Raw genomic sequence first — 24,233 nt, forward strand, 5'->3', positions numbered from 1 at the left:
ACAAAGAATGTACCATTTTTATTTCAGCAGCTATTTTTGTGCAAGATTATGTACATTTTAATAAAACTGATGTCTAAACTCCCTTTGTGGAAAGGATATGAGGATATGAGGATTTAAAAATCAGCAATTTTACAACAATAAGTTCTAAATATTAAGACAGAAATGACAAAAAACAGGCAATTTTGAGTGAATGAACCTGTAATATTATAAGGAAATACAATGTTTTTGTAGCAGAGTTGAAATATTCAAGAAAAATATGTCAAATCAATTTGGCAAATCAGGTTGGGGAACAATATCAATATTATGGGAATAAAGTCATAATATTACCAAAAGAAATGTAATTCCGAATGAAAGTAGAAATAATTGGAAAACAAACAGCAAAAATGTGAAGCAAAAGAGCATCATACTAAATAATATATTTTTAAATAAATTAAATTATATATTTTTTCTGATTTAAATGCCAAATCTCGCGGCACGGCGGTCTAGTGGTTAGCGCGCAGACCTCACAGCTAGGAGACCAGGGTTCAATTCCACCCTCGGCCATCTCTGTGTGGAGTTTGCATGTTCTCCCCGTGCATGCGTGGGTTTTCTCCGGGTACTCCGGTTTCCTCCCACATTCCAAAAACAAGTAATTTTAAGTTTTGTTTTTTTAAATAATATTCAGACTTTAAAAAAAAAATGTATGCAAAAAAGTTTCATTTCCCTGGCTGCATGGTGGACGAGTGGTTAGCACGTAGGCCCCACAGCTAGAAGACCCAAGTTAAAGTCCACCCTCGGGCATCTCTGTGTGGAGTTTGCATGTTCTCCCCGTGCATGCGTGGGTTTTCTCCGGGTACTCCGGTTTCCTCCCACATTCCAAAAACATGCTAGGTTAATTGGCCACTCCAAATTGTCCATAGGTATGAATGTGAGTGTGAATGGTTGTTTGTCTATATGTGCCCTGTGATTGGCTGGCCACCAGTCCAGGGTGTACCCCGCCTCTCGCCCGAAGACAGCTGGGATCCCCGTGAGGATAAGCGGTAGAAAATGAATGAATAAATGCCAAATCTGACATGCAGTTTTTACTTGAAATATATAAATATGAATATGAAATATATACGTGTTGCTTTACAAAATATCAATGTTGCGTCCTTTCATTGTTCACTACGTGGCCCCCATCTTAGGGAAAAGGTTTGGACACCCCTGGAACCTGGTCTGGTCATTGTCTATACAGTTACACTTTGCAAAGCAAGGTGGCAGCAGAGTGCAGCCCTGCCAGGAGGAGGAAGGAGGAGGAAGGAGGAGGAGGAAGAGAAGGAGGCTGCACTCCCGTCACATGTTGAATATATTACATTTTTTGGAAGGGGGGGGGCAAGTCCTCAGCTTGGCCGGACTCGCTTTGCTTGCAGTCAGCGTGCAGCCGAGCAGCAGCAACAGCAGCAACGCGGTGGATGCACATCTCCTGGAAAAACACCTCTTGAGGAACTTCTCCCGAGTTTGCAACCCCACCGAGAAAGAAAGTTGACAGCCTCCCGGAGCGGGAGATTGTGTCTCAGCGAGTCCTCCTGCCGAGGATCCATGAAGATGGATGCAACTTTCACTTTGCAAGTCACCGGGAAGCACTGAGAGGACTTTATAGTTTCCGGACCTGAGCGAAACCCATGAATGTAAGTCACTTTCTCATTCATCCGTGCACTGCTGAGGGATGTTCCTAATATTATGGTGACCTTAATTGCCTCCATGTGGTGGAGGTTCCTCCTGAGGAGACGCTCACTAAAGCTCATAGTGGAAAAAAAAACTATTCTCCTTGTGTATATTTTTCAACCCGGTGTCTTTATGTGTAACACACAGCAAATGATGACAGACACAAAGTGTGTCATCACACTCCCAAGGTGCTTTACTGTCCTTACTGTAAATAAATCAGCAATCCCAGCTGGGCTCCATCATCACACACAAAAACACTTCTTCTACACAGCACCTGCTAAGCTTTTATTTATTTCACGTCATGGAAGCTTTTAAGCTGTCATATGTTCATACGGATAAGGAATGTCAAGGAGTTCCGCTCCCTGACGCATCCCAGTTGTGTTGAGAACAATTGCTGTCTTCTGGAAGTCACACCACACCAACAAAATCTCGGTCGTGGAGTGGGCCAGTGGGCCAGCGTGATTATTTTCAGTCTTTCTGATCATTCATTCATTCATTTTCTACCGCTTATCCTCACGAGGGGGTGCTGGAGCCTATCCCAGCTGTCTTCGGGCGAGAGGCGGGGTACACCCTGGACTGGTGGCCAGCCAATCACAGGGCACATATAGACAAACAACCATTCACACTCACATTCATACCTATGGACAATTTGGAGTCGCCAATTAACCTAGCATGTTTTTGGAATGTGGGAGGAAACCAGAGTACCCGGAGAAAACCCACGCATGCACGGGGAGAACATGCAAACTCCACACAGAGATGGTCAAGGGTGGAATTTAACTTGGGTCTTCTAGCTGTGGGGCCTGCGTGCTAACCACTCGTCCACCATGCAGCCAGGGAAATGAAACTTTTTTGTATACATTTTTTTTTTAAGTCTGAATATTATTTAAAAAAACAAAACTAAAATTACTTGTGGAGAAAGTTTGAATGCGATGAGAAAAAAGTCAAAATATTCACAGGAATAAAGTCATAATCACAAGAAGAAAAGAATGACAAACCATTGGGGGGGAAAAACAGCATTAATGTAAACAACACTGTCATTTTACGGGAATAAAGTCAAAATATCAAGAGGAGTTATCAAGTTGTATTTTCACCAGACAAAAATGTTGTAATTAAACTCCAATCATTTTCATACAATGAGGAAACATCTATGTCATTTAGCAGCATGACAAAACGTGCAAAAAACATGACTTATTTTTAAGTCAGAGAAATAACTCATGGCAAAACAAGAAGGTGGCATCCGTGTGGTGTCTTGCTGCCACATGGTGATTTTCTATGTAACTGAAAAACACGGGCGGATGTATGTTTTTAAAGTAATATTAATTTTGTTGGTATTCCATGGGGAAAAATGGGATGCCACCAGTTGAGAACCCCTCCCTGCGCTCCGCTGTCAGAATTTTACCACAGCAGGTGTGTGTTTGTACTTAATGTATGCACAAATCCGCATGCACGGGGAGAACATGCAAACTCCACACAGAGATGGCCGAGGGTGGGATTGAACCCTGGTCTCCTAGCTGTGAGGTCTGCGCGCTAACCACTCGACCCCCGTGCAGCCCTCTTTCTGATCATTTCTTTCAGAAAAAAGGTCAGTTGTGGTTCCGGGACCTCCCATAAAGACGTTTCTGTCAAGCACAACATCATTTTTTCGGCGTCTCTCAGTGTTTGATGGTAGATTATTGATTATTTTTAATGTATTTTGAAAATAGTTTTACACAATAGGGGATTTGCATCTCATTTATTTATATGCAAAAATTGCTTAAATGTGCATATTGTTTACTCATTATAGACCAAATTCAACCATGAAAAATATGTAAAATTTGCTTAAATGTGCATATTCTTTTACTACTAATAGGCCAAATTCCACCATTTAAAATAATATGTAAAATGTCTTTAACTGTGTCTATTTTTGACTAATAATAGGCTGTATTCAATCATAAAAAATACATAAAATTTGTTTAAATGTACATATTGTTGACTAATAATAGGCTGCATTCAACAATGAAAAAAATATGCCAAAAATTGCTTCAATTTGCATATTTTTCAATAATAATAAGCCAAATTCAACCATGAAAAATATGTAAAATGTGCTTAAATGTGCATATTTCTGACTAATAATAGGCTGTATTGAGCCATGAAAAATACACAAAAACATTTTAATTGTGCATATTTTTGAGTAATAAAAGGCCATATCAACCATAAGAAAACATTAAATTTGCGTAAGTTTTGACTGATAATAGACTGTATTAATTCATTCATTTTCTACCGCTTATCTTCACAAGGGTTGCAGGGGGTGCTGGAGCCTATCCCAGCTGTCTTCGGGCGAGAGGCGGGGTACACCCTGGACTGGTGGCCAGCCAATCACAGGGCACATATAGACAAACAACCATTCACACTCACATTCATACCTATGGACAATTTGGAGTCGCCAATTAACCTAGCATGTTTTTGGAATGTGGGAGGAAACCGGAGTACCCGGAGAAAACCCACGCACGCACAGGGAGAACATGCAAACTCCACACAGAGATGGCCGAGGGTGGAATTGAACTCGGGTCTTCTAGCTGTGGGGCCTGCGTGCTAACCACTCGACCACCGTGCATTCAACCATAAAAAGTACACCAAATTTGTTTTACTAGGCATATGTTTTAACTAATAACAGGTCTTATCCAATAAAAAAAAATAGTCAAAATGTTTTGACTAAGAATAGGTGATATTCAACCATAAATAATGTGCTTAAATATGCGTATGCTTTGGCTAATAAATAAAAATACCATATGAACAGCACGAGTGTGACAGCACGTCTCCCAGCATTTGATTGACGTCTCTGGAGAGCGTATCCCCCCCCCCCCCCCCCGCCCAAAAAAAAGCCACTTTTGTGTTTCTGCTCCAAGTCAAAAACAACTTATCTGATCAAAAGCAAAAGAAAAATAAATCTGTGCATGTTCTTCCTAAGGTCTCACAAATTTGCCGTCATTATCTCGTGGCCTCAGGGGCCCAACTGTGCCGGTTAGAGGAAAGATTGTGGGCAAAGTGTAGAAGAATAACGATCCAAGGATTATGTCAGGAAGCCTCAGTGCCTTGCGAGGCGCTCCATCAATCAGGATGAACCAAAGCATCTTCTTTGGACGCCAGCCACTTTGAAATGGTCACCCTGCAACACGGTCCTCGGGACCCGGGAGGCCTGGGCTCCGGGGAGTTTGGTTTTAATCCAAATATCACATATCGGTTGTGTAAACAGCTCAGCTATTGTTTTCTCATCTTCTTGGTGCATCATGCATTAGTCATGAGCTAAACATCTCATGAAGATAGCGCCAATTAAAGCAGAAACACAGCGTTGGCACACCGACGCCATGCTGGGCCAGACGGCAGCTGCTACGTTAGATGGAGTTAACCCCACGTTCGCCGTGGTCCTCTCAGCGCCTGGTGTCCGGTTTCAAATGAGAGCGCACGCTGTGACGGGACGGTAAGAAACACAACGGGATTTGTGCATACATTAAGTACAAACACACATCTGCTGTGGTAAAATTATGACAGCGGAGCGCAGGGAGGGGTTCTCAACTGGTGGCATCCCATTTTTCCCCATGGAATACCAACAAAATTAATATTACTTTAAAAACATACATCCGCCCGTGTTTTTCAGTTACATAGAAAATCACCATGTGGCAGCAAGACACCACACGGATGCCACCTTCTTGTTTTGCCATGAGTTATTTCTCTGACTTAAAAATAAGTCATGTTTTTTTTGCACGTTTTGTCATGCTGCTAAATGACATAGATGTTTCCTCATTGTATGAAAATGATTGGAGTTTAATTACAACATTTTTGTCTGGTGAAAATACAACTCGATAACTCCTCTTGATATTTTGACTTTATTCCCGTAAAATGACAGTGTCGTTTACATTAATGCTGTTTTTCCCCCCCAATGGTTTGTCATTCTTTTCTTCTTGTGATTATGACTTTATTCCTGTGAATATTTTTTCTCATCACATTCAAACTTTCTCCACAAGTAATTTTAAGTTTTGTTTTATATAATATTCAGACTTTCCGAGTGGTTAGCACGCAGGCCCCACAGCTAGAAGACCCAAGTTAAATTCCACCCTCGGCCATCTCTGTGTGGAGTTTGCATGTTCTCCCCGTGCATGTGTGGGTTTTCTCCGGGTACTCCGGTTTCCTCCCACATTCCAAAACATGCTAGGTTAATTGGCGACTCCAAATTGTCCATAGGTATGAATGTGAGTGTGAATGGTTGTTTGTCTATATGTGCCCTGTGATTGGCTGGCCACCAGTCCAGGGTGTACCCCGCCTCTCGCCCAAAGACAGCTGGGATAAGCTCCAGCACCCCATGCGACCCTCGTGAGGATAAGCGGTAGAAAATGAATGAATGAATGATATTATGACATAATTATGACTTTTTCTTGTAATATTCCAACTTATTATTATTATTGTTGTAAAATTACTGCATTTTTTTCATTTTTGCTGTTTTTTGTCAGTTTTCTAGTAATTTTATCATTTTATACTAAAGCTTCAGGAGGTTTCCTACAGCCACAGCTTACTTTCAACCTGATGCTGTGGTTATTTGGTTTTGTGGAGGCTAGGAACTTAAATATCGGTGGTTAATAGAATAGAAGCAAGAGTTGTTTGGGGAGGTTTGGCATAATTTGCATAATCAAAATTCAGCATTTGCGTGTGGACGGATAAACAGGAGCTCCTTGGGTTGTGTCGCGTGACATTTAAGGCTTATTTACCAACAGAACGTGAAGTCATTGACCTGTGGGTGTTGCTGTTATTTTGTGCAGTGGTAGTGGCGCTTTCCAACACGCTGTGGTGGTTAAAAACACAACCATTCATGATTCCCCATGCAAGTGTGCGCTGATTTTGCATCTAATACCTCCTGATATTGAGTTGCTACTGGATTACCCAGCATGCTCTGCGGGTACTTTGTAAATAACAGTTGTCTGATACAGATGTCTGATGTATTTCCTGTACAAGCGTTGGCAAAATGTTCCTCTCCCAGGAAGACGGTGAAAGAGTGAAATGTATTTTGGTACATATGCTGACGTGCGGCGATGATGGCAGTGAAATCCACCATGTTTCACACCGCATGGAAATCCTGGGACAGGCTCGGGTAGCTGGTTTGTGAGGATTTAGAAAGCAGTGAGACAAGGATGCAAAGTCAACATGACATTGAACGCCACAAAGGGATTGACTCACTCAGAGTCAATACTGCACAAGCTGGAGTGCCAAAGCTTGTTATCTTCTTTTTTCCAATGCTGATGGTGGACTGACCTGTAAACATTCACGCAAACGCTAATGGCAGCCTGTGTGAGTCCATGGCTGGGTAACACATTCATTCCTCCCGAGCTTCGTACACAAAGCTAAGAACCGTCTTTGTGCAATTACCCGAGCATGTCTGCTGGATCCATTAGGCTGCTTGGCGCTGCAGAGGTCCTAAAAGCTGCTTTATTTCACTTGTGGCATTCTGACAAAGACGCTGGTCTTGGAAACGTAGCCTTTGTGCTTTACAGAAAGGTTTGTCAAAAAAAAAAAAAAAAAAAGCCCAGGTTTGACGAATATAAATCAATACCGGAGACTTGAAATTTCAAGTGCTGTCAAAGGTTTCAAGCACCGGCTGTGCTGAGGCTTTAGCCAAGCGTTGTTTTTTGCCGGTTTGAATGATCCGAGTCACGAGTGACAGTTGCCGCTGAGCTATAATGAAACTCTAGGTCAGGGGTCGGCAACCTTTACTATGAAAAGAGCCATTTCACCCACTTGCCCACTAAAGAAAAATAGCCTGGAGCCGCAAAACGTTGTATGTTTAAAACAACATTGGAGGGAAAAAAAAAGACGAGTTGGAGTACTCTTGCTAGTACTGGAGATAAACTTTTGTTTTTAAATGAGCTCTAATTTATTTTTTAGAATCGTCAAATAACTCATTAATAATAATTAATAACTCAAATAACTCAAAGTATTACTCATTTCCCTTCATGTTAACCTGTCAGAGAGAACTGGATAGCATCCTGTCTGCTCATTCAGTCACCAGTCAGAACTCAGTCAGGATGCATTCATGGTCTCACACAAAGTTGGATTTTTGTAAACTCATAACAAAGACGTGCATTTTCACCACACGGGTGCTAAAAAATATTCAAGCATTGCAAAGGGAGCCGCAACAAAGAGGCTGGAGAGCCACATGCGGCTCTGGAGCCGCGGGTTGCTGACCCCTGCTCTAGGTCTACTCTAAAAAATACTCTAAAATACATATTATTTTGTATAATATCTGTACATTTATTTTCAATGTATTATTATTATTTTAAATTAATATAGTGATATTTTCTATTACAATATTTAGTATTTTTAATATTTCAAAAATTGTTTTTATATATATTTTGTTTTTACTTATATATAAATATATCCATATTATATTTAGTAAAAATGTTACTAAAAATATATATTATATTACTTTATCAAATCTAAATTAAAATATTTTTAACTATTATTATTTATTAGTAACTGTTATTTTTAAAATTAACCTATACATTAGATGTATACTCAAATCTGTACGTTCAATGTAAGTTTTGATGTTAAAATATTACACAGTGAAAATGATAACAATCAAATGTGTTATAATATTATGAGGCAATTAACCACACCCATGCTCTACTATATATAGTGAGGGTAGAGTGTGAAGGTGACTATAGGGGTGTTATTTCATGTCTAGAGAGCTCTAATAAGGTTAATAATGTTTCTATACTCTATGTAAATATGCCATCTATAAATAAGGAATCCTCTTAGCGGAAATTCACCGGAACCAATGAACTGCATGCAAACCAGGGATTGCTGTAAATACGTCAAAATATGTCAAATATGCAGTAATACGTATGTTTGTGTATCGTATGGAGTAGACCTCAAAAGATCTTCAAACACGGAATCCTTTCACCTCCAATGAGATTTCTAGATTATCTTTATTAATAGGCCACCAGTGCTGTCAACCCTGGAGCCTAATAATCTGTTCCAGGGTCAAACTGCTGCTGTCTTGGATCTTTTATTAGTTGTATGTATCATAAATAGCGTGTCATACAAGCGTAAAGATAAGTGAACCGCTGTTAGATGTGCTTCGGGTATGTTAAAGTTCAAAAACATTAATGTAAAAAATGTTGTTCTTCTAAGCATCCTTTGGTGTGGCTGCTCCTTCTTTAGTGTCAGACAAAAGCCAAAGAAAAAGCAGATCAGAGGAGAGGATCCTTTGTGGTGGCACCTCTGTGTGACTTTAAAGGCACGGAACATTTTGGTTTTGCCTCCATTGTGTCAAAACAAGTAAATCTTTTATTTGCTGACATTAAAGTTAGCATCTTTTGTTCTGAAGGCTCTGAAGTTAGCGCTGGAAGGTCCTGCGGACGTCTGGCCAGCTTCCAGCAGACGCTAATTGCAATGGTGCAAAGCCAGAAGACATTAGCTCGCTAGACTGCACGGAGCCCTTCAACTCGCCTGTCATCCGTCACCACCGAGGATGCGACACGTTGTGCAGCCACACTGTGTCTTAGTGTGAGTGGGGGTTCAAGGGTATGTGTCGCGTTGTTGGATGTGTCAGTGACACCACTAGGTGGAGCTGTGAAGAGCTGGAGCCAGGAAGTGGGCGATGGATCGCATTCAACCCACAAAAGTGAGGATATTTGTTAAACCAGGAGCAGGGAGACCTTTGGACAAATTAGGGCCCAAAGCAAAAATGTATTTGGAGTCCACCCCCCACATGAAAAAATCACATAGGGCCCCCCCGGGCTGCGGTGGTCACCACATCGTTAGGACCTCACTGACCCATTGAGAGCTATTTTTATATTATTTTACTTGAAAAGGAGTACAGTAATCCCTCGTTTATTGAGGTGAATTGCTCTTATGAGTCTAATATTGTCATAGGTGGAGTATAGAAAACCTTTTTATGAACTGCTAAATACAATTTTTAAGATTATTATAGCCCGCAGACATGAAATAATACCCATATAGTCACCTTTGCACTCCTACTACCCAACATCGTAAACATAATAAAAAAAAAAGACATATAAGACATAACTAGGACATAGTATAGACCAGAGGTAGGGAACCTATGGCTCAGGAGCCAGGTTGGGCTCTTTTGATGACTGTATCTGGCTCTCAAGCATTTCTTACCACAATAAAAATGTATTTTTGCGAACATTTTAAAGTAAACATCACAGAAATGACTGTTAAAAATAATATTAAAAATCAACAACTTTCTTATGCATTTTAATTCGTCCATCTATTTTCTACTGCAATACGGCCAACCATATCTATCTTTCCTGATGATATTTTCCAGGTCAAACACCAAAACTTGATTATTACTGGGTAATGCGGTAGTCTACCTCGGTCATTGAGATGTCAACATGTAAATATAAACTTTCCTCCTTTTAGTCAAATAGCTAAAGCTGCAGAACCAAGCCTTCTGACGAAGATGGCCAAAAGAATGAAATATACGGAGTACGGTGCAAAACCATGCAGCAGCAGAAGTTGTATTAATGGCAACAAGTATTTGATTTATTATTAGACACTGCGCTGCTCACGAAAGTGTGCTGGCCACACCCCCTTGGCGTGGGGTAGTGTGCCTGGTCTACATAATTAGAGCCCATTATATCTAAAACTGTTGGTCTTACATAAAAATGCACACATTTTATTGCATTCAATGTTTAAAAAAATGTATATGGCTCTCACAGATACACATTTTAAAATATCGGGCCTTCATGGCTCTCGTAGCCAAAAAGGTTCCCGACCCCTGGTATAGACTCACACATATTACCATCCTTGTCCTTCCTTTTTTACTTTTGGTTTCTGTATGATACTTCCTGCTGTGGCTATTGTATCATCAATGTAACATTACTGACACCTAGGGACCAGTGTACAATACTACATTTCACCACAACGTCTTTCAATGTGTTTTCTGAATGCCTTATACTTTTGTTTGACTTAGAAGCCGAAAGAAACATTTTTATGCTCAAAAATGTTTTATTTCAGCAAATAGAAATATGCATATTTTTGACTAATAATAATTCAACCAGCACGGCGGTCTAGGGGTTAGCGCACAGACCTCACAGCTAGGAGACCAGGGTTCAATTCCACCCTCGGCCATCTCTGTGTGGAGTTTGCATGTTCTCCCCGTGCATGCGTGGGTTTTCTCCGGGTACTCCGGTTTCCTCCCACATTCCAAAAACATGCTAGGTTAATTGGCCACTCCAAATTGTCCATAGGTATGAATGTGAGTGTGAATGGTTGTTTGTCTATATGTGCCCTGTGATTGGCTGGCGACCAGTCTAGGGTGTACCCCGCCTTACGCCTGAAGACAGCTGGGATAGGCTCCAGCACCCCCCGCGACCCTCGTGAGGATAAGCGGTAGAAAATGAATGAATGAATGAATAATTCAACCATGAAATGCAGATGATTTATAAATATATTTTGAAAAAAAACACGAGAGTGAAGCTGCGAAATTTGAAGCACAAAGCGGCGAAGGATGACTGTACACAGGAATGAAATCATAGCAGAAATAATTTTAAGTGGAAAATGACAAATGAACAGAATTTAAAAAAAGAAACCTGCCCTGGTGTGGGATCTAATCCACACAATTTCCCTTCAAAGGCAGCAGCTGTACCATTACACTACCTGTGTAACCGTACAGCTGCTGTGGTGTTAATCATTGCTCGTCTTTGCTTCACTGTGTCAATTTTCTTCCTTTTTGCATCTCTAGTAGCTATGCGGGCCTTTTGCATACCTACTATGTCAATATTAATGACATTTCTATAAATACTTCAACACAAGGATATCTTCCATTAAAACATCTGATATTTGCATATAGGATCTGTGTGTTAGCACACACACATGCACACACGTTCCATGCCATCATGCATCTATCCTAACAGACTAAAGGGGACTCCATTGCTATGGTGAACAGCAAAAATGAGACTTTTTTTTTTTTTCATTAAATGGGGTGGTGGCAGCCAAGGAGATGGGAGCTTATGTGTTGCGGCATGTGGTTTTGATGTAAAGAAGGACGGCTGAGGGCGATGCAGGGGGAACAAGGTGTTGACTTATTAGGTGAAGTAAGAAGTGTAGGAAAAATGTTATGTGTGGGTCTGTGGTCGGGACTTGTGCCGATTCAACATATGGGAAAGTCCTTTTGTACTGTTTATTATTTTTTCTCAAAGTAGCTCACTCATACTACACTGTATTTGAAGGCAGAACTAGTACTTATCATATATATTGTTGATGTTGCTCAGCTTGTCCTCGTGTGTGTCTGCAGGTTTAAGACAAGGAGCAACAATGAAAACAGCCGCCAAGGGTTTTTTGGGGAAGTCTGCAATGGATCCTTTGCGCTGTGACAACTGGTGGATGAGGAGGATGGTGCTCATTTTCTACGTGGTCCTGGAGCTTGTAGCGGTGGTCCAAGGGACCTTGGATCTGCAGCTAGATGAGGAGCAGCCTGCGGGAACCATCATCGGTGACATAAGCGCAGGGCTGCCCCCCGGCGTCACAGCATCGCTCTACTTCATCTCCGACCACGAGGGAACCGGAGTGAGCACCGATTTGGACATTGACGAGAGCACGGGGATCATTAAGACCGCCAGAGTACTGGACAGAGAACTGAGGGATAGGTACAACTTCATTGCAGTCACCATGACAGGCGTGACGGTGGAAGTGACCATCAAGGTGAACGACATCAACGATCACGGGCCAATGTTTCCAAAAAGACGCGCTGCTTTCAGAATTCCTGAGCAGACAGCCATTGGTACCCGGTTTCCTCTAGACCCGGCTGTCGATGCAGATGGAGGTCACTTCACCACACAAGGCTACCTCATTAAAGATGGAAACATCGGTCAGGCGTTCACCTTGGAGACCAAAAGAGGAAGCAATGAAGTTCTTTATCTGGATTTGGTCGTCAATGCCGTTCTGGACAGAGAGAAAAGATCCACCTATACGCTGTCCCTGGAGGCCTTCGATGGTGGTTCTCCTCAAAGAACTGATCAAATGATCTTAGATGTTACAGTCCAGGATATTAATGACAACGCTCCTGTATTCAACCAGAGCCGCTATCATGCCATCATATCAGAGAACCTTCAACCAGGAAATAACATCCTTCAGGTGTTTGCCACCGATGCCGACGAAGGAGACAACGGCATGGTGATGTATGAGATCAACCGAAGACAAAGTGACCCTGACCGATATTTTGTCATAGAACCCCACACTGGCGTCATCACACTAAATAAACCGTTGGATTTTGAGATGCGACGAGTACATGAGCTGGTGGTCCAAGCCCAAGATAACGCGACGCACCCGGAGGTGACCAACGCCTTTGTCACCATCCACGTCAGAGACTATAACGACAACCAACCCACCATGACCATCATCTTTCTCAGCGAGGATGGATCTCCTCAGATATCAGAGGGCGCACAGCCAGGGCAGTACGTGGCCCGGATCTCCGTTACAGACCCAGACTACGGCGAGTACGCCAATGTCAACGTGTCCCTAGAAGGTGGAGATGGAAAATTTGGTCTGACAACCAAGGACAATATCATCTATTTGGTCTGCGTGGACCAGATTCTCGATCGGGAGGAGAGAGACATATATGAGTTAAGGGTGATGGCAACAGACTCGGGTACACCGCCCCTGCGGGCCGAATCCTCATTCACCATTCAAGTGACAGACGTCAATGACAACCCCCCGCTGTTCGACCAGCAGGTGTACCGTCAGGTCATCCCAGAAGTGGTGTTTCCCGGGAGTTTTGTGCTCCAGGTGACAGCCAGGGACAAAGACCAGGGCCCCAATGGGGACATTAGCTACAGCATCCTTCGGGATAAAAGTGCTTTCGCCGACTGGTTCAGCATAGACACGATCACGGGGATTATCACCACTCTCTCTCAGCTGGATTACGAAAAGAACCCCAATCCCAGCATAACCGTGTTGGCCACCGATGGAGGGAAACCACCGCTGTCGTCCACCGCGGTGGTTCACATCGTACTGCAGGATATTAACGACAACGAACCTGTTTTTGACGCCAACTTCTACAATGTCTCCATCAATGAGGACACAGCTCCGGGCACGTGCATTCTGGAGGTAAGGCATTTCTTTAAAGATCGGAAACTTTCTCTGAGCCTTGCTAGCGCTGCATGATTTGGCTCGGTTGGGTCTGCTATGGTACGGAATATGACATTATATCTCTCTCAATCTGGGATATACCCAAACCTTATTGTACATACTTACAATGTTGGCTCTTGCTGTCATTGTGAGGCGGAATTCACCAAGTGTTGGATTGTTGGCCCACCAATAGGGAATGTGAGACCATCGTGAAACCGGTCAGTAGGATTACTTACTGCAACAACGCATCATCAGTAGCTTCAAAAATGTACACATTCTGGACAGAGAAGACAGGCTTGAAAGAGGAGTGAAGGAAGCCGTCTGTTTACGTTAAGGTTGAGAAGCCATCTCTGAACAGCGGAGGACGGGGAAGAGGGTCCACGACATGACACACTTTCTCCCGTATACAATGCTGTCCTTTTATCCTTTCCGAAAATATTCAGTCATTTCGCCTTTAACAAATAAATAAGTCACAGCCGCCTTGGTTTCAGGTGGCCCATGACCACCATTACATCTGAATGGAATTTACGAGGGTGATACCACCTGAACGACCATCCTTTGCATTCGAATGATGTCCTTTGACACGACAGTAAACCTTGGATATATCGGACTCGGATATATCGGAAATTCGCTCACAACGGACAGATAAAAAAGAACCGATTTTTCTGTAATGCATTTCCAATAAAAATTCATTGCATATATCGGATTTTTTATAACGGATTTCACCTATTTCGGACAAAATCTCCAGTCCCGTTCCAATGTATTTCCATTAAATTTCCCTCGCATATATCGGATGGCCGCATCGTGGCGCTCCGATTCGCCGAATCGTGACAGGCCGCTATACGACGTCATTTGCAGCGTTTGCAGCGTTGCCTGCGCGTCCAGGTACATTGGAAACATAGTCAAGGAAGTGCCTTTTTATAACGGATAAAATCCGATTTACGCATATACCGGATATAAATCCGATATATGCGTAAAACGGACATTTTCCGGTATACGCATATAACGGATTTCGCTTATATCGGACAAAACCAGTGGGAACAATTGAATCCGATATATCCGAGGTTTACTGTACAAAAGGGCCAAACCATTCCTTTAGAGCAGGGGTCTCAAACTTGCGGCCCGCGGGCCGCATTTGGCCCACGGGCCGCTAGTTTAAGGCCCCCACCTTGATACCAAAGTTTAATGTTGAAATGACAGTTTAAAGCTGTGTGCACACCGGACACAATGAACATGATTTTGCCCCCGCCCATACTGTTACCCTACCCTGTTACCCCGTTCTGTTTTGCTTTGGATTAGCAATGAAGCTAAAGGCTTATGACGCTGGGTACAAATAAATGCAGGAAATGATTTGGAATAAAAGGGAAAATACACGTCAAGATAAAGCATCTCATCAAACATGTTGTTAAAGTTACGACGCTGCTCCCAGATGGAACTGAGTACGATGCTAACTTGCTAATTGGGAAAAATTATTACGTTTCATTAATGTTCATGTTAACGGTTAAATAACTGTTAATACTGTACATTTGAATCTGAAAAGGGGCGGCACGGCGGTCTAGTGGTTAGCGCACAGACCTCACAGCTAGGAGACCAGGGTTCAATTCCCACCCTCGGCCATCTCTGTGTGGAGTTTGCATGTTCTCCCCGTGCATGCGTGGGTTTTCTCCGGGTACTCCGGTTTCCTCCCACATTCCAAAAACATGCTAGGTTAATTGGCGACTCCAAATTGTCCATAGGTATGAATGTGAGTGTGAATGGTTGTTTGTCTATATGTGCCCTGTGATTGGCTGGCCACCAGTCCAGGGTGTACCCCGCCTCTCGCCCGAAGACAGCTGGGATAGGCTCCAGCACCCCCGCGACCCTCGTGAGGAAAAAGCGGTAGAAAATGAATGAATGAATGAATGAATCTGAAAAAAACAATTTCTCTACCAACTGTATGTGGTTTCTTACGTTTTTCTTATTTGCTGTTTTATTATTATTTTACTTATTTATTACTGATTGATTGATTTATTGTCTTTGTTTATTTATTTTTTTAATCTTATTTTGTGTATGGAAAAATAAAAATTAAGATATTTGAGAACAGTGGAAACAGTTTTATCAGATATTTTGGCGTGGAAAGTGTAGGGTATAGCAGAAGCAGAAGCATTGAAGATAGAAAAAAAAAAAAAAAAAAAAAGAACCTAGAAAAAAGAACCAGAACCTAGCTCCGGTGGCCCCCAGGTAAATTGAGTTTGAGACCCCTGCTTTAGAGGATAAATAGATCTGAATGAACTGATTGGACGAGAGGTGAAATGACAACATGAACAGTCCAATTCCCTTAGAATACCATGACTTCTCTCACGGCGGTCTAAACCAGACTCAGGTTCCCTATTGGTGGATGAACAATGAATGCGTGGATCAGTCAAGGGATTGTTTGTAAGAACCAGAATGACACCTAAATATGACGTTTTTCTAACAGTAGCAGTTTTTGTCATTAATTGTCGTGGCATTGAAATGAAACAGAAAAGGGCAATCAGAGTACTTTGATACGTGCAGTATTGTACAAAAAAAACAGGCAAAATGTTAGCAGATACTTTGTCCAAAAACCGTATGTTATGAAAACGGGGACATACAAAACCTTGACTGCACTGTACAAAATGGAACCTCATCTGGAGTACCAGATGCAGTCTAAAGTTGTAAAGTTCCACAAAAACCTCAAAAGGGTTCTTTCTAAAGTCCGGGCATGACCCAAAGTAAGAAGTGTCACTTCACTCTCAAAAGGCGCCCTAATTAGGCCGGTTGAGCGTGAGAAAAAACGTCCCAAGTTGACACAACGAACTGAGATTCCGGCACATTATAGACCGGTCGGGACTTGAGATTGGTTTTGTTCAAGTGCACGGTTTTCACCAGTGGGCATGTTTTTATTTTTTTTTTCTTTCCCTACAAAATGGGATCCTGCACGGATCAAAGACTTGGACAGCGAGCGCAGTCCAGACGGAGGGCTGAGCAGACGGGCTCTTGGCTGAGGGTTTTGGCCTTGGGAGAGGGAGGGCTAGCAGGGAGAGACGAGGGCCTCACCGCGACTCCTGGCTCCGATGCAGAAATAGAAGCTCCGAGGGCTTCTTGTGTGAGGTCCCCCTAATTATAAATCATAGGAACCACCAAGATGAGGGAGATGGGAACAAACTGACATTGATTATAGAAATTGGAGAGCGAAGCAAGGAATAGTTAAAAATGTGTGTTTTGGAGGGAACCCAGCGTGGGATGGAGCTCATGCTGATGAAAATATCTATAAAGCCACATGTAGTTATCTTTCCTCTGCATTTCCTTCAAAGTATCGCCGCCTTCCTCTCAGCCGTGCTCTCCAAGTATGTGTCCAAGTATGAGGAGGGTTTCTCTGGACTCCGCCGGATCTGCCAGGACGCTGCTTGGCGGCCCGTATGAGAACAGCCTGCTTTGACTCAGGGGTCCTGTTGGAAAGCCAAACTTCTTAGCGAGACATAAAAATGGCCTCTTTTGTCATCTCCGAATGTTGAGAAACATTAACGCGGCGTTTGTGATGGAGCGTTTGAAGAGGTTTGTTGTTTTTCTGGCCTCCGCGGGTCCCCGGCGCCGCGGCTAACGATTATTCTCCGCTTGTGTCATCTTGCCGCTCTCATCAGTTAACAACAAATTGATCATGTTGTTGTTTTGGCAGGGAAGATGACGAAAAATAAGGCATGAAGCCTGTTAATCGGTCGAATAATTCAATCTGAAAGCAAGGAAAATAGGTCATAGTCAAAACGGGAAATCAAATATGACGTGAAAAACGAGATTTCTAAACCGCGAGATGCATCCACCAGCCATTACTAATTTTAATCTCCGTTATGAGTTCCTATGCTGTGTCCGATGCAGCTCTTTTTGGGATAGGCTGAGGCCAAAAAAAAAAATGGCTGCCACTTCTTGTACGTCAAGTGGACTTCAAGTCTTTTCTTCAACACCAGCCATCTTTTCAACAATAAAACGGAGACAAATTCCAATAAAAACCCAAACGCAGATGCCATTACATGGTGTAATTGTGCGCGAAAGCTCTTGACAATCTCGATGAAGAATACAAGATGTTGAGCGCAAATAACGAGCCGTGCTGCGTGCCAATCTTTTGCAAAGATTGACTGTTGGAGTATTTTGCCGTGACTGTCCTTGCGGAGCATCGGTCGTTGCGTTGCTTGCATGGGGGATCATCGAAACTTCACTCCGCTGCAGCGTTGTCCCAGAGGAAAAGTATGACGGGGTCGCTCGGCGTTTGAAGGGGAAATGAGTCCTGACAAACTCTGGCATGAGTGACAGAGTTGACACAAGCAAAGGGGAGGGGGGGGGCGACCTGAATCCTTATCTGATTTCACCTCCTTTCTCCTTAACCGGGTGCGATTTTTGCCCCCCCCCCCCCTCCGTTGCCTCATGTGCATGGTAGAATGGACCGTTTGTCACAGCGGCAGCCCCCCCCCCCCCCCCCCCCCCCCCCCCCTCCATAAGCAATACGAGACATCCGCTGATTGCCGCGAGGCCTGTGCAAGCGTCTTCAAGTTGTAATCCATCTGTGAGGCGAGAGCTTCCTGTGCGAACGAGCGCTTGGCGACGTCCGGCGACACATCGGGGATGTTAGCGAAATATTGCGCCTTGACCGGCGTTTCCTGCGTGCTGCTTCCATCATTAACCGAGCACGGCATAATACTTTAGTACTTTTTTTTCCATAAAAGTGTGACTCTGAAAGACCACGGGGAGGAATGAGTCATTAATGAATGTGCAGGGAATGATTGACAGACGTCTTTGAGGCGAGAATCCACTTAACATTTCTTTTATGTCGCAGCGCTGCTAGGTGTACTTTTGTTAAGGGTGACCTTTTCTAGTGTGAATGCTGGGGGGGGGGGCGTAACGGTACATGCATTCCTAATTGGTTTTTGGTCACAGCTAGTGATGGTGTCAAGGAAAAACTGGCGCTCAAACTCTATCATCATAACATTATTGACATAAACGACAAATATATTTTTATCATTATCCTTTAACACGAACTACGAGCTCTCTGCGTTTTTTTTTAACTCATTAAAAGCTGTTTACACAAAAGCTAAGCAGTTGTATTTTGTTCCCGGACTGTACCCCAAATGAACCCTGAACTGAAAATTATGGTACGTATAAATAATAAAAATCAATCTTATTAAAAAAATTATAAAATATATACATAAATAAATAAATAAATAAATAATGCAATAAATAAAGGACAAATAAAAAATATATAAAAAATATATATAAATAAAGGACAAATAAAATAATAAATAAATAATCAAAACTCAATAAAATAATGTGTGTATTAAATAAAATAATTAAATTGTATTAAATAAAAAAATTATAAAATATATATACATAAATAAATAAATAAATAATGCAATAAATAAAGGACAAATAAAAAAAATATAAAAAATATATATAAATAATGCAATAAATAAAGGACAAATAAAATAATAAATAAATAATCAAAAATCAATAAAATAATGTGTGTATTAAATAAAATAATTAAATTGTATTAAATAAAAAAATTATAAAATATATACATAAATAAATAAATAAATAAATAATGCAATAAATAAAGGACAAATAAAAAAAATAAAAAAAAAATATATAAATAATGCAATAAATAAAGGACAAATAAAATAATAAATAAATAATCAAAAATCAATAAAATAATGTGTGTATTAAATAAAATAATTAACACGTGAAAAAAATAAACCCAGTTAAATATTCATTAATTCATTCATTTTCTACTGCTTTTTCCTCACAAGGGTCACGGGGTTGCTGGAGCCTATCCCAGCTGTCTTTGGGCGAGAGGCGGGGTACACCCTGAACTGGTCGCCAGCCAATCACAGGGCGCATATAGACAAACAACCATTCACACTCACATTCATACCTATGGACAATTTGGAGTCGCCAATTAACCTAGCATGTTTTTGGAATGTGGGAGGAAACCGGAGTACCCGGAGAAAACCCACGCATGCACGGGGAGAACATGCTGTGAGGTCTGCGCGCTAATCACTCGCCGCCGTGCCGCCCGAGTTAAATATTAAATAAATAAATATTATTGCAATCATTTTTTGTAATTATTGTAATTTGGGAATAATTACTGCAGATTTAGTCATTTCTAATGTGTTTAATGCATCTATCCTTCACTATGGGGCGTACCATTACACCCCCTTTAGGGCCGGAATTATATTATCAACTACGCTGTGGGCCTCCATTGCTTCCAGATGTAGTAACATGAAAACATAAATGTAAAGGATGGGGATTGAACATAGTGAACTGGAGTCATTGCATCCAATACAAGTCAAATCTGATCCACAAGTTGTTCATGGCTGTCTATAGCAGTTATAGCAGATTTAATAGTAATAATAATAATAATAATAATGAATGGGATTCATATGGTACATTTCAAGATACTGAAAGAGCTTCACCGTGACTGCTATTCACGTCACAGTCACACATTAGTGGTAATCTACATTTGTAGCTACTGGTGTCCTTGGCTGAAGGAAACATAGCCTGAAGCGTGGTTCCAACCGCCGACCTTCTGGTTTCTGGATGACCTGTTCCGCCTCCAGCTGACCAAAGCAAAACAAAAAAAAAAAAGCATTTTGCATGAAAAAGTGATGTCAGCGTGTTCATAATTTGGTGGAAGATCAATCACAGCTTTGGTGGCCGCAGCGCTCCCTCCTCCTTCCTGTGCTGTTCGGAAGCCCATGAATTCACTGATGGACGCCTCAATGCAATAAAATGTGCTCAGCAGCCTCCAGCGAGGCAACTTTGACCCAAACACCCCACACTCCATCCAGATGTGCATCAGGCCCGACGCTCGGTCGGCCTCAGTGCCCCGAAGAGGAAGTATTACATTTGCATCACATCCAGTTCCCAGCAGTTTTACCACTTTTACCATTCCCAGCATGGAGAGCGGCCCCGCAGCGGCGCTGGCTAGTTAACCAAAGGGAGAAAGAAACAAATGCAGAGTCAGCTCGCCTCCAGCGAGACGGATCTCTCAGGAATGTCAGCCGAGCTGGCAGCGAAACGGACAAGGTTTCTGTTTCGCTGCAAGAGAAAGCGTCTGTTGGGAATTGATTACATGCTTTCTGTACCAAAATACCAATTCTTGACTCGACTGGAGGTTTAACTTATCACCAAAATGCACCCAAAAATCCTTTGCACACTCTGGAAGACCTTTTCTCCTGGAAAAGGCAGCCAAGCCCATCCGTGGAAGGAAATGTTTTAAGAATGTGACCGAGCATCCAGATTTCCCTTTCAGGCACTAAATTATTGCATTTTGCATATTTATCGCGGCGGTTTGGTAGAAAGTGAAAATAAGCACAAAGGTCGTCTGCTGGGGGCAACTGAAACTTTTTCACTTTCAGCTTTTCCCTGTCAGAGGTCACCACAACAAGTCAATCGCATGAATGCCTTAGTTTTTTTTTTTTTTTTTTTTTTACATCGGGTGCCCTTCCTGGTGTGACCCTGGGAATGGAACCCACGCCCCCTGCGATGTAGACAAAAGGGCGTAGCGTTACACCACCGGGGATCGAGCAGCAGCTGAAACATTGATGAGAAATGTTCCGCGGAGGAACAAGACCAAGGATGGATTTCTTATGCAAATCCCACGTGCATCTGCGAGGCAGCCAGGGTTTTTAAATTGTGGATTCATTCCAGAGAGAATGTACATGAAGATGTACTGAAGCAATGCTGGCGTTCCTCAGCTCTCTTTGGAAAGTAGAGCGAGTGAGATTAAACGGCGGGATGAATCATTACACTTGTTGGCTACTCTGTGCGGTAGCCAACTACATATTTGCTTAAAAAGTATAAAGGCTGCCAAAAATAACTTTATTTCATTAATTAAGCCACACTTCTATTGATGATTGAAGGAGACAAGTGTAGCGTCCCCACAGATGATTTATGAAGCTACTGGATTGGGACTCAGCACCTACAAATCCGAGGCCATGGATGATCTGGACATTCAGTGGATTTCACCCTATGGGTTGGGAGCGAGGTCAGACCATCACGGTGAAGAAAGAGGTGAGCCGGAAGGCAAAGCTCTCAATTTACGTTCCTAACCGCACCGATGGTCATGACGGCTTTGGAGCCGGATTTACCCGAAGACATATTGTGAGGATTACGGTCATCCGGGAAGGCCTCGGAGTAGAGCTGCTGCTCCTTCACATGGAGAGGAGCCAGTTGAGGTGGCTCAGGCATCCGTACTAGATGAACGTCTCCTGAAATGGCTTCATCTAGGCCGGGGGTCTCAAGCACGCGGCCCGCGGGCCAAATGTGGCCCGCATGACACTAGTTTGAGGCCCCCGTCTTGATATGAAAGTTTAATGTTAGTGCGGCCCGCGCAAGTTTGATATGGATGCTTTATGGTATCGTGTACCCAGAAAAAAAATATTACGTTTGATTCATGTTCATAGACCAGGGTTCAATCCCACCCTCGGCCATCTCTGTGTGGAGTTTGCATGTTCTCCCCGTGCATGTGTGGGTTTTCTCCGGAGACTCCGGTTTCCTCCCACATTCCAAAAACATGCTAGGTTAATTGGCGACTCCAAATTGTCCATAGGTATGAATGTGAGTGTGAATGGTTGTTTGTCTATATGTGCCCTGTGATTGGGTGGCAACCAGTCCAGGGACAGCTGGGATAGGCTCCAGCACCCCCGCGACCCTCGTGAGGAAAAAGCGGTAGAAAATGAATGAATGAATGAATTAATTAATGTTCATGTTAAAGGTTAAATAACTGTTAATAGTTATCCTCCCTATCTGTGTGGAAATGGTACGTTTTTGGCTATTTAAGTTTAAAGGAAATAACTTGAAGGTTACCGTTTAGGTTCGTTAGCTCTCTAGTTTGCGAGTTAGCATGTGTCTCAAGACCCTGCAGTTGCGCAATATGTTGTAAATAAAAAGAGTATAAATGTGACTGTAGTCGTGTTTTGTCATGTCTACAGGGCTCTAATAATGCTTTGTTCATTTTAATCTGAAAAAAATAATTTGTCTACCCACCAACTATATGTGGTTTCTTAATTTTATTATTTGCCGTTTTATTATTATTATATTTATTTATTTATTACTGATTGATTGATTTTCTTTATTCTTGATTTGTTTATTTATTTTTCATCTTATTTTGTGTAGAAAAATAAAAAGTAAGAAATTTGAGAACAGTGGAATGTTTTATCAGAGCTTTTATTGTAGAAAATCGGAACCAAAGCGAAGTTTTTTAATTTTTTTTGTTTTTAATAAATGCATTTTTTTTTTTTTTTTTTGGAAAACCTGATGCGGCCCAGTCTCACCCAGACCCGAGCTCCAGTGGCCCCCAATTAAATTGAGTTTGAGACCCCTGATCTAGGCGATAAAATGATTGATTTATCACTGGAATGTTAGCTACTTTGTGCTACCAGTGCTATTTTTTGAACGCATCCCTGGCCTGTATTTGATTTGTTTACCGAGTAGACACGTGTGGGATCTGGGCACGCCTCTTGGTACCAAATTGATACCAAATCTGATTAGTAGCGTTACGCCCCTAATGCTTGGAGTTCATTGTTCATTTGGCTCATCAATGACTTGTCACGGGTCCGTGCAGGCAGTCATGGAGCCACGCTGGCAGTGCAGCGGCGTTTTAACGATGTCAAGTTGTTTCCTGCCCACATCTGCTGAGGAAGGAAGATGGGCTTAAAGAGATCTTATTAATATAGCCTGACCGCCACAGCGTCGGCTGCAGGTGAGGCAGAACTCTCAGCGGAACTCCTGAGTGTCTGCGAAGGAAAGCAAACATGGAAGTCGACCTCCGGCAGCTGCGACCACGCTCCGAGTCAACAGCTGGATTCAGCTGTCACTCCCTCTCGCTCGGGTGGGATCTCCATCACTTTCCTTCTTGTTTGTGTCTTCGCGCCTTCTTCTCCAGACTTCTTATCTCCGCCGGCTTCCTTTCCCACACGGTCGAGTCTGGGCCGCGATGCCGTCACACCTACTCGTTTCCTCCCTGGCTTCCCTGTGGAGCGGTGACACAAGGACCAGAGCAGGTGAACGCATCACATCTGCGCTCGACCCCCCTCTCTTTGAGGGATGTGAGCACATACTGCCTGGTGGGTCCTGCTCAGAACTGGCCCAGGCGACAAAGAAAGGGGTGTAATTGTTGACTGCAGGCGTGTTCTCATCCGTAGACCCGTGAGGAGCACTTTGCTTGACCTTTGTGAATAGAGTCCATTATTGACTTTGCGTTCCTCGTCCGTCGGGACAGCTGAATGAGGCGGAGAGGCTCACTGGGACGAGAGTTGCCAGGCCTTCTGTTCTCACAGCCCCTCCATGCTTTGGCAGTGGCTGGACAAGCTGGGCATCAGGAAGCATCATCTGCTGGTAGTAGCCATTCGGTTCCTGAGCAAATGCGGGCTAAATCATCCATA

At 42.6% G+C, this 24,233-nt stretch overlaps 1 protein-coding gene across 1 annotated transcript in view; it reads left to right on the forward strand.

Annotated features, from left to right (window-relative positions):
* Positions 1-1,418: 1,418 nt before the first annotated feature.
* Positions 1,419-24,233, forward strand: part of LOC131134448 (protocadherin-16-like) — a 114,291-nt gene continuing 91,476 nt past the window's right edge. The window contains exons 1-2 of the mRNA XM_058079740.1: positions 1,419-1,646; positions 11,972-13,782. Coding sequence (XP_057935723.1) covers positions 11,992-13,782 — 1,791 coding nt within the window. The 5' untranslated portion in view covers positions 1,419-1,646; positions 11,972-11,991. The remainder of the gene's footprint in view (positions 1,647-11,971; positions 13,783-24,233) is intronic.

Source organism: Doryrhamphus excisus, chromosome 8 (genome assembly GCF_030265055.1).
Source record: "Doryrhamphus excisus isolate RoL2022-K1 chromosome 8, RoL_Dexc_1.0, whole genome shotgun sequence".
Taxonomy (NCBI): domain Eukaryota; kingdom Metazoa; phylum Chordata; class Actinopteri; order Syngnathiformes; family Syngnathidae; genus Doryrhamphus; species Doryrhamphus excisus.